We start from the raw sequence: 17,902 nt of genomic DNA on the forward strand, positions 1-17,902 counted from the left end.
CAAACTGCCATGACTATAACATGTGAGCTGAACATGTGTGTTGTACTTTACACGTTACACCACCTGTATCCTGCTGTTTCCCCAGTCGGCTACTATGATGTTTCCATTGGCGTCCACGGCCACTCCTGTGGGCGCGTTGAACTGACCATTCCCCTCGCCGTTTGACCCAAACTTCAGTAGGAATTCACCTTCTGTGTTGAAGACCTGAATATAGATTAAAAACCAAAAGTGACCAGTCAGTCTTTTCTGTGTCAACGTATGAGCACTTTAAAATGATTTAATCCTGATTCATAATAATAGAGAGCAGAAGTTTTGCCCCTTCTGGTGTGGACCTAACTTCAGAAAAAACATGCACAGCAGTCAATGGTGAGAGACATAAGGCCCGTTTCTACCAAAATACCAGGAACTTTTATTACCAGGGACTTATTTACCTGGGTAAAAGAATTCCTGGTAATCTGTGTGCTTTGTGTTTCCACTGCACACCAAAGTTTGGGGTAATTTATTCAAATCAGGTTGATAATGTATGCACCGGGGTTTTTCAAAGTTCTAGATAATGCTCTAAGTTCCTGCAGTGGAAGATGGATATGTGATGTCATGTTTTTCCTTTAAAATTGAAAAAAATAGATACACATTGAATGGATCAATGGGGAAGTTTAATGCGGTATGGCATCCTTTTATTTCTTACATAGAACAGCTGACAATACACCTGCAGTCTGGATCATGTGTGCTGTGTACAAAGTGATTGGTTAATTACATAGTGGAACCCTTTCTTTTTTATTTATTTATTTATTTATTTATTTATTTATTAATTTTTGTGGCGTCTTATACCTCTGTTATATGTCTCAGTGTTTGTCTGACTTTCTGTATGTTTGAAAGACTGAATAAAAATACACTGATCAAAAAAAAAAGTTTGTGCAGTGGAAAAGGGCTTATGGGCGAAGTCAAATGAAGGTTAACATCTGGTCAAAACAATTTTATTACAATAATCTACACCAATAATCTACACCAAACGTATTTTTGGGTAGGTAATTACTTCTATTTTCAGGAAAATGTAGTTTGCAATGAGAAAAAATTTGTGAAAATCAAATTTGAGGAGTTTTACAAGTGTGAATGTTTGGAAAGTGATAAAGTTTTCTACCATCATTCTGGGTTCCTTTTATAAACTCTCATAAATAAACTACATTTATTCCAAATACATTGATATTTGACTATTATATCATTTATGTCATATTCTAAACAGTGTTTAAAATTAATAAATGCATACATCTATGCAAAATACATGTGAATATAATGTTAATATTATTTGTATGTTGTAAATATTGTAAAAAAAAAAAAAAAAAAAGTATATGACATTGATAATTGAAATAAAAAAATGTTTAATTTGATATTTATTTTTGTTGTCCATCTGTGACACTGCAACTCTTGCTATTTAGGTATGATAAAATATTTTTTTCCTCAAACCAATTATTAGGTTGTAAAATAAAGGGTTAAGGTGTACACTGAATACATTTTAGGATGAAAACATCAGAGGAACTCCACTTTTGAGAACTTGGTAATTCTTGCAAAAAATAGACGTTAATTTTTTGTCCATCTGTGACACAGTAGTTTTAGATATTTTTCATTTAAAAATATTTGAGTAAATATATAGTTATAATATAAATAAGTAAATTTTGCCCTTTGAGTATGTTTAACCCTTTCATGCACAGTGGTCACTACAGTGGACAGTTATTCTACAGCTGTTCTCTGGTATATTCATGGGTTTTGTTGTTTTACTTGCATATCAACCAACACAGCGGATACTTATGCACCATCCCATAATACACTGCAATTCATACCGTTACTGTAACATTTCTGTTCTTGATAAACCTGATCCGCAGAAACATATCTGAGTGTAAATCAATTGTTAGTTGTTATTAGACTGTAATTAACAGTTTGGTTTTTTTTTTAAGTTGTTGTGTTTTGTTGTTTTTTGCATATTATTTGAGTAATAGCTACTATTATAGTATGTTAAAATGTGAGAAAACATCAGATTAGCAACATTAAAAAAAACATTTATTTCATTGTTTTCACACAGTATGACAGTAAATGCATGTTTCTTTGCTTCAAAAATTAAACGCATGGTGTCAGGCTGAGTGAACATTTTTGTAACTTCATGAAAAATAGGTTCATAAAAAAAAAAAATCAATCTCATTGTTTTTTTCATGCCTAAAGAGGAATAAAAATACTCAGGAAAAAAATCTTGATTAAGGTTCTCATAATTCGTGCATGAAAGGGTTAAAATGGCACTTAGAGCTTTCCAGTTATGTGTAATATTTGTCTTAAACTTGTTTGGTTCAAAAGTTATGAATCCATAAGTAGTGGGCTGTCCATCTGTGATGCCCTTGACCTCGCCCAAGCCGTATATCATTCGTTCATTTGTTTTTCAATTTAAAACTAAAAATGAAAAAACAAAAAACCAACTCATTTTTTTGTTTTTTCGTTTTTGGTTTTAAATTGAAAAACGAATGAACGAATGATACACGGATTTCGCCCCTATATAGGTTTTTCATCCTGCTTGAACTGTATCACATTTGCACATATGACATTTGTCAATTTCATTTTATGATTCAAGAAAGTCACAGTTTGTGGTAGAGATAGTAATGTCTAGTTTTGTGTGAAATGGCACAGTGGACTACATCTCAACTTGATACATGTCACCAACACCAAGATAGTCATTAGTTTGACACGTTTCACCTTATTTTTTGAAAAATGAAAAAGTATTAGAAGAGGTGAAAATCCCTACTTTCTTCACACTGAAGCTGCAGAGACATATTCAGACTCAACATTTTTACAACAAACTGTGACTATTGACTTGTAAAATTCTATATGGACAAATATACGTGTAAATGATGGAATAATACAAAAAAAAAAAAAAATTACTGGCATTTCACTTTTGACTGGGATACAATTTTCTGAAGTAAGGTCTGATAGGGTGTAGACTTCAGATTTCTATAAAATCAGGTTAAAATTCACCCCCTCTGTTCTGACTCTGCTCTTACCTTCACTGAGTGATTATGGAAATCTGTCACGATAATTTCATTGTTGTTGTTGACGGCAGCAAAGTGAGGACCTGAATTTAAAAAAAAAAAAAAAAAAAAAGGTCTTAGATACATATACATATACATATACATATATTTCCATCAAATTCAGCTCTTAGGATAATCACACACTTACTCACATACTGCATATTTCATGCAAGTTTGTAAATAATCAAACGCATTCATGACCAAGCGAGAAAGAAAAAATAGAAGTGATGAGAAAAGGTGGAATTAATCCTCAAAGACCCAAACAGCCACTGGCAACCAAAATCGATCTACTGATGTAAAAGGTTTAACACCCGTTGAGCCACTAATCCTATCAATACATGTAAATAACTGAGGTAAAATGAGGCTTGTCATTTTCTCAACGACATCAGATATGACATTCAGAGGCTCCGCAGTGAACGTGGAAACTGTCATCTTCTGCAACACTGATTCAAGAGGAAAAACCATGGTTTAACAAATGACATTGGTTTGAAGACTGTTCTATACTACAAACAAAAAGTTAAGGATATTTTTAATTTGTGGGCTATTTTGTTCAGTTTGGATTCTTGCACAGCGCTTTTTACTTTTTTATGTGTGAATTTAATTGAAACATATTTTTTTGATGACCAGATGTAGTTTTATTTACAAATGGCAAAAATGACACAAAAAAGAAATATCCTTAAATTTTGTTTGTAGTGTATGTTCAGTTATTGACATACAGCTCTGGAAAAAAATAAGAGACCACTGCAAAATGATCCCTTTCTCTGATTTTACTATTTATAGGTATGTGTTTGAGTAAAAGGAACATTTTTGTTTTATTCTCTAAACTACTGACAACATTTCTCCCAAATTCCAAATAAAAATCTTATTAATTTAGAGCATGTATTTGCAGAACACGACACATGGTCAAAATAAGAAAAAGATGCAGACCTCAACTAATGTAAAGAAAACAAGAAAATATTCAGTTCTAAACAAAACAATATTAATGTTTTAATTTGGGAAAAGTTCAGACATTAATATTTTGTGGAATAACCCTGATTTTCAATGACAGCTTTCACATGTCTTGGCTCTCCTCCATTGCTGTTGGATGACTTTATGCAGCTCCTGACATAAAAATTCAAGAAACTCAGACATGTTCTATGGCTTGTGATCATCCATGTTCATCCAGAAGTTTTCAAAGTGGGTTCAGGTCTGGAGATTGGGCTGGACATGACAGAGTTTTCATCTGGTGGTCCGTCATCCACACCTTTATGGACCTAGCTGAGGCCAAGAACATTGTCCTGATAGAAAAACCAGTCCTCAGAGTTTGGGAACATTGTCAGAGCAGAAGTCCAGTAGTTTTCAAGATTTTTTTTTTTAAATTTTTTGTATCCCAGTTACTTTTGCCGTACTAATAGCACTGTTTTTGTCTATTACAAGAAGATAGTGATGGCCACAGTAGTGTTTTTATACTTCTCCTTCTTAAATAAGACATGGATCAGGTGTTAATTCAGTAGAATAAGGTGTGCTTGTGTTGGAACTCAACAGACACAGGAATGGAATGGCTGTCATACATGCACACATGGTAACTTCACAGGAAATTGCAGTGGTCTGTGAAATTTTTGCAGAGCTGTATTTGCTGAAAAAGTCCCAATTCTTGAGTTTTCTTTGTTTTGTGATGTAATAAACCTCAAATTTATGCTGAGCTTTTATGAACATCTACATGTTACGTAAATGAAATACAGTAAAATACCAGAATTTCACTAAAAAATGCAAATTACAGAGGATAATATTATAATAAATGGTGACGAATCACTGAAGAAGGGTCACATAGAGAGGAAAACTTCACTTAGAGCAGCCACAAAAGTAGCCCTGGGTCTTTATGGGTTAATCGTACCATGCCACAAAGGATGCCTGTATAGTTAAAGTATGTCTATTTCTAAAACACATTGACATTATTTCTCCAGCTTTATCTGGTTTGAAACATCTTGCAGGTCTGAGGATAATGAGGCTGTAATGGCTCCGGGTTCATGTCTTCATTCCATGCAGGTGAAATACAGTAGGGGGCAGTGCACATATTACCATTGAGTGTACCTGCAAACTGCCTGTCGCCGTTGCCACGGTTACCAAACTTGGTGACTAGCTTGCCGTTGAGCTGGAAAATGAAGACGCAGCAGGCCTTGTTGTCCACCACGATGATGTGTCCGTTCCTGTCCACCGACACGCCTTTAGGACCCATCAGCTTCCCGGAGCCAATCTTGTTCTATAGCAGATTAAAGGTTTTCAAGGAAACATCTCAGTCTGGGAGTTTCTGACAGTTTGTATAATGTGTAGTTGAGTGTAAATAGTTAATCCAGCTCTCTTATCAAATGGTGGTCATCCCCATTTCCCTAAACATCCAAAACATTTGGCCAGTTTAAACAGTTCTACTTTGTCTTAAATACGAGCTGTAGTTAAAACACAGACACTACAGTTATAAATAAAGACACACATAGTTCTGTAACATTAGAGCTGCAAGCTGCTCTAAATACAACATACCACAATACTATACTTTATTATTATGGTCTGACTTTAGCTGAATGTAAGAAATTAGGACAAACTTTATGAAACAGCTTTGTGAATAGAGGATTCACTGTTTTCATCATGATCTAAGCTTTGAGTTTTTCAGCGACAGAAGGAAGTGGAAAACCCTGCATGAGTGGGTCTGTTTGTAGCCCACATAACATGAAAGTAGCAAATGACCCAGGGTGGGGGGGGCGCACACAATGCATTTGTTTTACCAAGTCTCTTAAATATGATGGTAATGTAAAGGTCACAAATGTGCATTCACTAAAGCATTAAAGGGGTCAAATTTAGCTAAACCCACTTTTATTAGTCTTTGGTTCATTTATTTGTGTATTTGGACCCTAACAGTTCCAAAAGTTTGAATTTGAACCCTTCAGGTGCTGCAAAGCTATCTTTATATTCATTTTGGCAAAAATCGAGTGGATTTCTACAACCTGTTAATTCCTTCTTAATTTGTTGCGTCTATAACTAATTACATCTTGACGTTTGCACATATAAGGTCAAGACTTCTAACGAATATTTCTCTGAGTACAAAGAAATGGGACAGAGTACCACAGTCACCAACCTGGAGGGGGTGGGGTGTGAAGTGGCTCATTTGCATTTAAAGGGCCAGCGCTCAAAATGACCTTTCTGGTGTCATTACTCAGAAATAGGGTTGAAGATGGTATCATAATTTTCTTTTTTCTTTTGTTCAGACAAGGTAGTTGTAGATGTTACCTGCTTGACAGTTTCAACTGTGACTCCAGTCTTCCTCAGAAGTGTCATCTGATGTGCTGCTGACGTGTCATTTATCAGCTGTATGGCTCCACAGACCAATCAGAGCCCGTCGAGCCGACCACACCTCCCCCACCGTGGATGGTCTCTGGAGGAGGGAATCCCTCAGCTCAACGGGCTCTGGGCGCTGGTCGGCTCGATGGGCTCTGATTTGTCCGTCGAGCGGACCAGCTAAAAAATTTCACATCAGCAGCACATTGGATGACGCTTCTGAGGAAGACTGGAGTCACAGTCGAAACTGTCAAGCAGGTAACAACTACAACTACCTTGTCTGAACAAAAGAAAAAACAAAAGTATAATTACATTAACAGAAAACAAAATGAACGTCATTAGCTTTGAGGGTTGAAGATGGACCTGTGGAGTTGAATTAATGTAGAATTCAGACCCAAGCATAGCATTTACAGTTTATGCAGACCACAAGGAAATGCTTTAACCTCCTAAGACCCAGCTATGGGTTTTCTGTCAACATTTGTGGACAAGAGTTTCACAACTTTATACAAAAAAAAAAAAAAAAAGAAAAGAAAACTATCCACCACAAAGGACAGTCCATACAAATTTTAAAAACTGCATCTGAAAAAACTGTTGCATCATGATGTTTCCAATACAGGCACTTATTTAATAAAAAACAAAAAAAGCTTGTACTTTGCTGACATTTCCTGGGTCTCAGGAGGTTAAAATGCATAATTCCATTTAAAAAAAGCAAAATACGACCCCTTTAAGTGCAGAACTTTACAACTACAGCTGTTGCTCTGGAAGTTCATTTGTTCCACTGTGATGAAAATCTGGATGAAAAATCCTGCGAGTCAAAGTAATGGGAAACCTTCTGAAAAGATTTAGCAAAAATCTTGTGAAAGATTGTCAGTAATTTGAAATACTAAGTGATGTTTTTCTCAAAATATGACTCAAGCTTTCCTCACAATGGATTAGTACCATCTGTGAACTTATTTGTGTAATAACTGCTGTGGTTGTCTGCGTTGTAACCTGTGAGAATCAGCCATGTCTAGTAAAAGAAAAAAGTCCAATTTTAACTATATTATGCCTCAGCTTCTCATTCACACATGTACATTACAACTTACAGATCACAGTGGATCTACAACTATATAAAACATTTAGTAACAGGCTGAATATTGTTAAAATTGCACTAACTTCTCTTAAGACATTTCTGTTTTTTCATATTTGTTTGAGGTTTTTCCACAGTTTTTGTGAAAGGATAGTTTGTAAATGTACACAGCCTCATGTACTTTTACTGTTTTACACTAAAAGAAAAAGAAAAATTTGGAGTTGTCAATATTTATAGGTTATTATAATAGTATTTTACTGGTCTGACCCACTCCAGCTTATATTGGTCTGTATGTGGAACTTGAATTCAAATTATTTTGACACCCTTGACTTAATATCTTCAGTGGGATTTTTGTATCTCACAAATTCATCGGGGCCATATGTTTGATACCTTTAGTGTAGACTCTCACCCACTATGAACAATTTCATTGTGCTGGATTCCCCTGGGGGGGGCGGTATTGAGCAGGTAACAAAGGAAAAGGAGATGGTGAACTGTCATCCTCATTTACATCATTTTCAAGGAGGACTGAGATATGGGAGGGGCCTAACTAGAATCTACTGGTCCAAATGTAGGGTAGAAAATGAATCACAGACAGACAGACAGACTCCACTGCATTGCCCTCACAATGCACTTCTACTACTTCTACTACTAAGAGCGTATTTTTAGTTCACTGGCCATGAGTTATTGAAGGCGTTGTGTCTGTCATCGTCTTCATTGACATTTTCGTTGACATCTTCGTTAACAGTTTCTTCAAGCATCTTCTCTGATGAAACTACAGGTTGGATTCATTTCACATTTTTTATGTATCTTCCTTGGCACAATTTCTACAAAGTTCGTTCACAGTTTTGAGAAATTTAGATTTTTGAATTTCTAACAAATTTTTAAAACATTAAAAATTTGCCTTTACTTATAATGGTCCATATTATGATAGTTTGTAACATGGAAATGGTTAGAGATATGAATATAGTTACTATGAAGCACTGATAGGAAGTCATAAATGGACTTTCATTTGGGTCCATGACCTTTGACCTTGAGCGACCTTGAAGGGTCAAACTGAAGTCAAGTCAGTGTCTAGATTTCAACAATCTTCTTCTCCAAAACTACTGGTCAGATTCATTTCATTTTTTTTTAAGTTGCTTCCTTGGTACAATGTCAACAAAGTTTGTTCAGAGTTTTCATAAATTTAGATTTTTAAATTTTTGACAGATTTTTTTGAAATATTAAAAATTTGCTTTTACTAATAATGGGCCAAATTTTGATGGCTTATAACACAGAAATGGTTAGAGATATCAATATAGTTACGATTGAGCACTGATAGGAAGTCATATATGGACTTTGAGTTAATTAGTTGAGTTCTCCTCCAGTGAAAGTACCACCCACTTCTATTGGGAGATTGATCTCCTGCATCAAGACCACAGGACTCTAACATAGCGGCAGAACCTGACAACCTCACAAATTCAACTTGTCATTGATTCTTGACAGAAGATGTCGGTGAGATACAGGAACAATGTCCTATTTTTAGATGCTATGTCAGTATTTTGTATTTTCATCACAGTGGTAGAAATGTGCTTCCATACTCTCACACACAGTTTCACCTAAATGCACAAAATAATGAAGTAAAAAAGTGTCTTCTTATGACTCACCTTAAACTTGCCTTCAGATGAGAAGATGCTGACCCATTTGTTGTCATAGTCAGCAATGATGATGTCACCGTTGGGGTGGACGGCCACTCCTGTCGGTCGCTGCAGCTGACCTGGGGTCCGACCTCGGACACCGAATCGGCTCTTGAACTGGCCATCATTAGAGAAAATCTGCACCCAATAGAACATGAACAAAACCCCTTATCTTCTAAGAGTAAGGAAAAAACAATGAAATGCTTTTTCCACAGAGATAGGAATGTGCAGACAAAGCGTTGTTGAAAGCCACATGAGTAATGACAACTATAAATTCATCCAACTGCAGCACTAGTTCTTTACCTGCACACACTGGTTGTTGCTGTCGGCGATCAGCACTTTACCCAGAGAGGAAGCCGCCACTCCCTGCAGATTAGTAAACTCGCCTTTGTTCCTCCCTTTTGTGCCTGAAAAACATGGTCATATTACAGGATTATGGTTTAAATTGAAAACAAAGGTGACAAAAATTCCAATTTGGTATCAGAACGATTCTTTTGTTGTAATTGTACTTGAATCTGACACGCATCCTTCCACTGAGGTAAAATAATTAGAATGATTGATACTGTGTCTTACAATTAATCTCTTAATTGTTTGTTATTTGTTCAAATACAAGTGACGATCATGACAGAGACACAAGAACAGGTCCAAAACACAAAGAAATGCTAGGACGTTAAATGATAAAAATATAGAAATATGTTTGTTTATTAATCAATCAAAAAGAATGGATCTGCAATTAAAAAGAATAGATTTTCAACCAAAAAGGAGATTTGAGAGCAAAAGATAGTAAGTGGCAATCAAAAAAAAAAGATCATTTTGTTTATAAATCAGTCCTCTTTGCTTGTGAGTTAAGAACTTTTGCTTGCAACTTCAAAAGTTTTGCTTGTGAATGTAACTACACTTAATGGGCGGGGCCTATGCTGATGGATGAGAGAAGAGTTTCTATTGGTGGGTTTGACCTGGCTCCAGCACCGGCTACAGCTTCTGCATTAAACCCACTTTATTATTGCCACTTACTGTCTTTTGCTCTCAAATCTCTTCTTTGGTTGCAAACCTATTCTTTTAATTGCAAATCCATTCTTTTTTGATTGATGAGTAAAGAAATAAATGTCTCTCCATATGAAAAGAGTGTTATTCTCATATTTCAAAAACCAGGAAGGACTGGGTAATGTTTCACTCTGATAACCTGCCTAGATAATTAATCACTTGTAGTTTGTAATGTATTGTTTTGCTGATTAACTTATTGACTGATCATCTGATAAGAGCTTCAAAGGTAATGAAAAAGATTGCAGGTATTTTGATAATGTAGTAAAAAAAAAAAAGTATGCAAATCTGCTTGAAAGTTGTTGTTTTAGCTTCATTATTATGAGGCCTTTTGTATCATCAAAATCTCATAATTAATATTCAGATGGATGTTAAACTTTCTATCATTTCTCTTCCCAAGTCTTCAATCAATTTATATTGTGTTGGTTGAGTTGCTTTGTGTTTTAATGGTTACAAATTCTCTCGAGTTTTTTTATTTGAGTGAATTAAATCTTGTTCTTTGTATTGTGATAACTAAAAAAAGCCCTATGAAAACAGTTCCACTGGCTTAAGCAGCCACCAGGTGCATCACTATTTTTTTTTGACATTTTATACTGTACCTAGTCATTATACATTATAGTGTGTATATTGGTGTAAAGTAGGAATTTAGAGGTTCAATATGTAAGATTTGTGTTGGAGTCTATGTTGTTCACATTGATGTGATCAGACTCCATTTATGCTATGAGGTAAAAGTGAGAATTCCAAGTCTTATTATCATGGATGTAGGCCGTCATCATTAGTGTGGAAATGGTTTTAGCTAATGTAAACAAAAAGCAGCTCCCAGTTCAAAACAGACCCTGACACACACTTCAGTTCATACCTGAGCATCTGTGAATTGTACATATTGAACCTTTAACACATTAATTTCACACATTTTCACGTTTAATGAACAGGTAACAAATGTAACTAGAAAAGCACTTGGAGAGAGCAGACCTCCACCAAGGCAGATCAGTCCCTTACCCCGATCACCACCAAAATTTAATCATTTGTTCCTTGTGCCAGTATCAACATTTCCTGAAAATTTCATCAAAATTCATCCATAACTTTTTGAATTATCTTGCTAACAGACAGACAGACCCCGATGAAAATGTAACAAGTGGTTCCAGGCATAACAAACCCCGCCCCTCGCACGTATTGTAGCTTATGTTGGTATTGATCCAGCTGATGTCATCATGTCTATGTCTGTGCTGATGTCCGCATATCCATTGCCTCTATATATGTGTCAAGTTTGAAGTAAATTGAAACAAAATTGATGTTTTATAAGACATTTGAAATTTCACCCATTATAAGTAAATGGGGAAAAAAAGATGTAAAAAATTCATACAAAATTTGAACTTTGACCTACTTTTCCCAAAATGTAACCACATCTATTCTGTGTCACTGGCAATCTAAAAACCCAATTTGGTATGAATTCAACCAATAGTTTTGCTGCTAGAGTGTTAACAACGAAAGAAACTAGAAAAGGATTCGGAGAGCGTAGACCTCTGCCAAGGCAAATCAGCTCCCCCCCATATCACCACCAAAATTTAATCATTTGTTCCTTGTGCCAGTACCAACATTTTCTGAAAATTTCATCAAAATCCGTCCATTAATGTTTGAGTTATCTTGCTAACAGACAGACAAACCCCGATGAAAATGTAACAAGTGGTGCCAGGCACAACAAACCCCGCCCCTCCCACGTATTGTAGCTTATTTTAGCATCAATCCAGCTGATGTCATCATGTCTATGCCTGTACCGATGTCCGCATATCCATTGCCTCTATACATGTGTCAAGTTTGAAGTAAATTGAAACAAAATTGATGTTTTTAGAGACATAAGAAATTTCACCCATTATAAGTAAATGGGGAAAAAAAAGACGCAAAAATAATCATAAAAATTTTTAACTTTGACGTACTTTTCACAAAATCTAACCACATCTATTTTGTGTCTATAAACCCAATTTGGTATGAATTCAACCAAAAGTTTTGCTGCTAGAATGTTAAAAAAACAAACAAGTGTTCAGAGAACGTAAACCTCCGCCAAGCAAGCCAAATGGTGTGCATGTGTGGATCGACTTTTTCTTTTTAAATTAAACAGTTTCAACGTTGTTCCATACAGTAGAAAAAAGTTGAAGCTTGGTACCAGTCATGTGTATGTCAAATTATATTAAATTCCAATCAATATTTGTTGAGTTATAATGAAAAATGTGTCGTAAATGGGATTTTCAATGTTAAATTGAAAGGTCCACAGAGTCCACGTTCCACAGTGGATGTGGACAATTTTGAGCCAGATACAAAATATTGTTATAAGCTATGAGTGTATCAAATTGGAGGCTAATCAGAGTTGTTTTGGATTTTTTATGAATTTTCGAAAATTGCTCAATGATGAGAGATAGGAAAATTGTAGATGTTGTCACCTTGCTGTGTCCTTGAACTTTGGCCTACTTGGCCCAAAATTTAATGGGTTCGTCCCAGGGCCTAGGCCTATCTGTGGGTAAAATTTGGTAAAGATGGTTGGAATAGTTTTTCCGTAAAGTTGCTAACAAACAAACAAACACGCAAACAAACAAACAAACACACAAAGCAAAGTAATCACAATACCTCCTGGCAGAGGTAACAAACCGAACCAAAAACAATACCCCTTGTCTCGGGGTAAAAATGTAAAGTTTCTGTTCTGCTGGTAAAGTAACACATAATCTCACCAATTCTGAAGATGAGGTCATCTTCGATGGGGTTTTCTTTCCTCCGCCCTGTGCTGTACATACTAGCCGGCCTCTTGATGGCCTTCTGCTTGATGTGTCCACTGCTGGGAGACTTCAGCCTCTTCTTCATGCCGTCTGAAGTGGGTGACACATCTATAGACTTGGTGGCTCTGATCTTAAAGGGGCTTCCTCTGATGTGTTGGTCGTATAAACGCAGAGCTAAATGAAAAGTCCCCTCTTTAGGAGCTGTGAACAGATACTCATAGGTGCCGTTCTTGTTGTCCACTATCTCTCCTTCACCTTTGCTACCTTCAGGTGAGGACATTTCAGCAGTGATGACCGCGTTTCCCATCTTGCACAGCTCTCCATCTTTGTCTTTAGTGGTGATGGTGATAGAAGTGGGCACTCCCACCACACAGTATCGCAGCCCCTCACCGGTAGCCACGGTCTCAGAGGCCACAGCGTTTGTTGTAACGATAGTTCCCAGGTTGTGGATGGACTTCTTCAGGCCCTCCGTCTCCACCAGGAAGTCCAGCTGGTCATTCTCTCCGGGCCGTAGAGGGAGCTCCTGGCTGGCCAGTTCAATGAGCCGCTCGCTCATCTGCTTCTTCACCAGCAGCACCTCGGCCTCGGTGCCGTGGCTCAGGGCCTGCTCTGTGAAGTTACAGCTGCTGTTGATGCCCTCCTGACCCTGCAGAAGGGAGTCCAACTGGGCCTGGAGCACCTAAACACAGAACCAGCAGGGGAAAACACAATCACACTGTTAAATAGTATCGCCTACTCCTCGCTTTTAGCACAGCGACTCATTCTTTTAAATTAGAAAAATGACAAATGCCTCTCCTTTGGCAGATGAATATGTGATGCCATGTTTTTTCCTTAAAATAGAAAATATTAGATATACATTGAATGGAACAATGGGGAAGTTTAATATGGAAACCTTTTATTTCTTATGTAGAACAGCTGATAATGCACCTTGACCCTGGTTAATGTGTGCTGTGTACAAAGTAATTGGATAATTACATAGTGGAACCTTTTAATTTTTTTTAAATTTTTACATTTTTTTAATTTTTAATTCTTATTTATTTATTTATTTATTTTTTGTGGCATCTTATTCCTCTGTTATATGTCTCAGAGTTTGTCTCACTTTTTATATGTTTGAAAGACTGAATATGAATAAAAATACATTGATCAAAAAAAAAAAAAAAAAACAGTCACACTGGGCTCACAGACACTGTCATCAAACACAGGAGCATAAAAACTGCAATAAAAGCATCTATGGTTCAAGAATTTCCGCCATTTTTGGACTAAAATTTGAATTCTACAAACACAACAACTTCTGTCTTAAATAGAACATACAGACTTCATTTCATTTGTGATAATCACCACTTTATAACACTATGTATCATCTCTACATCTATTTCATTCCATACATTCATGTTTTATTCCATAAAATTCTCCCCATATATTACACCTTTCATTGCAAATATTCCAATTTTATTCCCATATATTACAACATAATTCCATATATTCTAAATTCGATCACATATTTTCCAGTTTTCAATCAATATATTCCAACTTTCATCTCTTATCTTCTAAATTCATTCCATATATTCCAACGTCACTCCATACATTACAACTTTAATTCAATTTTTTCAAACTTTCATTTCATATTTTCTCCATTTTCAACTAATATATTCAAACTTCATCACATATATTCCAGTTTTCATTACACATATTACACCTTTAGTCACTTATATTCCAAATTCATCCCAAATGTTCCAGTGTTACTCCATATATTCCGACTTTTATGCCATATATCACACCTTTTATCACAAACATTCCCATTTCATTTCATATATAGTTTGATTGGGGTAGCACTCTTAATGTCACTGTTCACACAATGACAATAAAGACTATTCTATTCTATTCTATTCTATTCTATTCTATTCTATTAGCAGTGCAAACTCCCAAAATGTTAATTTACAGAATTCAAAGACCAAGAAAAGGGGAAAATCCTCAAATTTTTGAATCAGAGCCCATGAAATGTTTTACCTTTTTGTTTTGAAATATGACTATACTTTACTTGTGATCGCTCCAAAAATCTATACATATTTACTGCAGTGACTGTGCAGGAAACAAACAAACATGAGTCCCATGTGTTTCAACATGAACAAATGCGTCTGTGAAATGAATCATCTATCTCTGACAACTCCATTAAATGTATCATCATGTGACAGTGACACCATACATTCACTTTTAGCTCAAAACAAGCAAACGTGGATCTCACTTGGATTAATAAACTGTCATGTTAGCTTAAAACAAATGCACTTTAGGAGCCGGAATCATGACATTATGACCACACCCTCAAAAAAAGAACCAACTCACCCTCATCTGACCGTCACACTCCTCTTCACGTCCAACACAAGAGGCCATTTAGCCATGTAGCTCAAACTGGAGTCTTTTCTTTCTTTTTACTTTTACTTTTTTTTTCTGCCAGACACTGTAAGAATATGGATCACTGCACCAGCATAAGATAAAGAGTAGAGCTGTGGTGTGTTCGCCTGGTGCTCATGACATGACACACCCTAATCAGCCTAAGTGCACTGGCTCCATCTAGCTACAGCAACAACACAAGTCAAAGTCACATTTCTGATTCCCCCCAGGGTCCATGTTTGGACTGTGCACACCAGCCACTCAATTGTAAATCATTAGTGACCCATGTGATGATGCTCCCTGAGGGGGTGGCACAGGCTCTTAACCACATTGGCTGACTGGATTTGGGTGGTGCCCCCCCCCCCCCCCCCTCTTTGGGCCTGTTAATCACCTATCAGACCAGCTGAGCCCCTGACGCATAGATCAGCAACAACAGGCTGTTGAGTAACAAAAATAGATCAGAATCAGGTCAATATTGAATTAATTTCAATAGCTTACACGTGTATTTCCTCCTCTTCTGTAAACCAACAGTAAAACAACCCTTGTGTGGTGTTCAGGTTTTTGTTATTCAGCCAGCGTTCGTGAGTGTGGTGGGTTTTTAATTCAACATATTCAAACAATTTTATGCTAAAATGCTCAAGAGATGTTTACTTTATCCCAATTACATGCAACATAAAAAGTAGTATATGTTTAATATTTGCCTTTTGCCTTTGTTAGATCACATCTATGAGTTAGTGCTACTTGTTTTTACTTTGCTTTTTGTTAATAAAATGTAATATAATCAAGATACGAGAGGAAAAAATTCTTAAACAAATAATTACTCATCATTTTTCTTTTAATAAAAAATGAAAACAGGTCCCACAGACCCAAACGCCATACAAGGGTTAATAAGAATTATTCAGTTTTACAGTTATTATAGGGTTTCAACAGGAAAGTGATGACAGCGTTTGTGTGATAAGAAAACACTTATCAGCCTGTTTGGACCAAAGTCGGAGTACGCCAAAGCAAACATCACAATATAACTAATATACACAAGTTTCATTCAGTATATTCCAACTTTCAGTCCATAACTTGAAAGATATACAATATATATAATCAGAGTAGTTTACTCTGATTATATATGTTCCAGCTTTTATCACTTCTCTTCCAAATTCATATCAAATATTCCGAGGTCACTCTATATATTCCACCTTTTATGCCATATTTTACACCTTTCATCCCAAATATTCCAATTTTTATTGCATATGTTACAAGTCCATATATTTCAAGTTTCATCACATATCTTCAAAGTTCATGCCATAAATTCCTACTTTTATTCCATATATTACACTTGTTACTGCAAATATTCCATATTCCACATGTAATTCCATGTATTCTAAATTTCATCACATACTTTCCAATTTTCAATCAGTCTCTTATCTTCCAAATTCACACCAAATATTCCAAGGTCATTCTATATATTCCACTTCTTATGCCATATATTACACCTTTCATCCCAAATATTCCAATTTTTATTCCATATGTTACAAGTTAAGTCCATGTATTCCAACTTTCATCGCTTATTTGCCAGGTTTCAATACATACATTCAAACTTTCATTCCATATATTCCAAGTTTTATTACTTCTAAATTCATTCATTCTATACACCCCAACCTAACTCCATATAGTCCAATTTTATTTATTTATTTTTATTTATTTGAATTGGACAGTGAGCATTAATGAACATACATGTTTTCACATGAATGTAAACACTCCAGATTTTAGCTAAAGGCTAGTTTCCATCTGTTGTCCTACAGAAGATGTTCCATAAAAAACACTAAAAGCACAAACAACTATAAAATTCTGTACAATAGCTAGGTATTTTAACCATGCATATATTATATACACTATACTTTTCACATTATTGCACCAGAATTCATGCATAGACCAGCTATCTCATATTATCTAAGACAAAATAAACATGTCTTAATCTGTACACACAACATCTATCATTATCACAGACATATTCAGATTTAGACTCAGACTTCTTTATTAATCCCCGAAGGACAGTTCAGTTCCCAGTTACCCCGCCTTATTGGACGTCCAAACAATTAGTGATAAACAAACAAATGCAAAACATTCATAGCAGCATATGACAGCCACACACACACACACACACACACACACACACACACACTCACTTGTCAGTACCCACAGAACTGTAACCAGGCATTAAGTTCAACAGTGAAATGAAATGAGATGACACACATGCTAAAAAATAATAAAAACACAATAAATAGCAAATCAAATCAGCTTCAGTCACTTCCCAGCATTAAGTAGCCTTATAGCTGAGGGAATAAATGAGTTGGAATATCTATTTGTATTCATATTCAGCTCTACACACATCGGCACATCCTAACGTCAGTCTGTACACATAACACCATCACACTGTTGAGCTCATACACACTGCTAAACTACATCCAAGTCACTGTGTTACGTGTGGATGCAGTTCTGATTTGACCAAAGCCACTATTTCATTTGAGTTGTATGTGGGACATTCTCTCAGAGTTGATGGTTTAATTCCATGCATTCCAGCTTTCATTACTTATCCTCCAA

General features: G+C 35.9%; 1 protein-coding gene across 4 annotated transcripts in view; it reads right to left on the minus strand.

Annotated features, from left to right (window-relative positions):
- Positions 1-17,902, minus strand: part of trim2a (tripartite motif containing 2a) — a 63,755-nt gene that overhangs the window by 2,583 nt on the left and 43,270 nt on the right. For all 4 annotated transcript variants that reach the window (XM_030130852.1, XM_030130845.1, XM_030130861.1 and 1 more), the window contains 6 exons: positions 12,875-13,598; positions 9,417-9,520; positions 9,084-9,251; positions 5,136-5,304; positions 3,039-3,109; positions 64-204 (listed from right to left, as the gene is read on the minus strand). In XM_030130852.1, the coding sequence (XP_029986712.1) occupies positions 64-204; positions 3,039-3,109; positions 5,136-5,304; positions 9,084-9,251; positions 9,417-9,520; positions 12,875-13,598 (1,377 nt within the window). The remainder of the gene's footprint in view (positions 1-63; positions 205-3,038; positions 3,110-5,135; positions 5,305-9,083; positions 9,252-9,416; positions 9,521-12,874; positions 13,599-17,902) is intronic.

The sequence above is a fragment of the Sphaeramia orbicularis genome, chromosome 1, assembly GCF_902148855.1.
Source record: "Sphaeramia orbicularis chromosome 1, fSphaOr1.1, whole genome shotgun sequence".
Classification (NCBI taxonomy): domain Eukaryota; kingdom Metazoa; phylum Chordata; class Actinopteri; order Kurtiformes; family Apogonidae; genus Sphaeramia; species Sphaeramia orbicularis.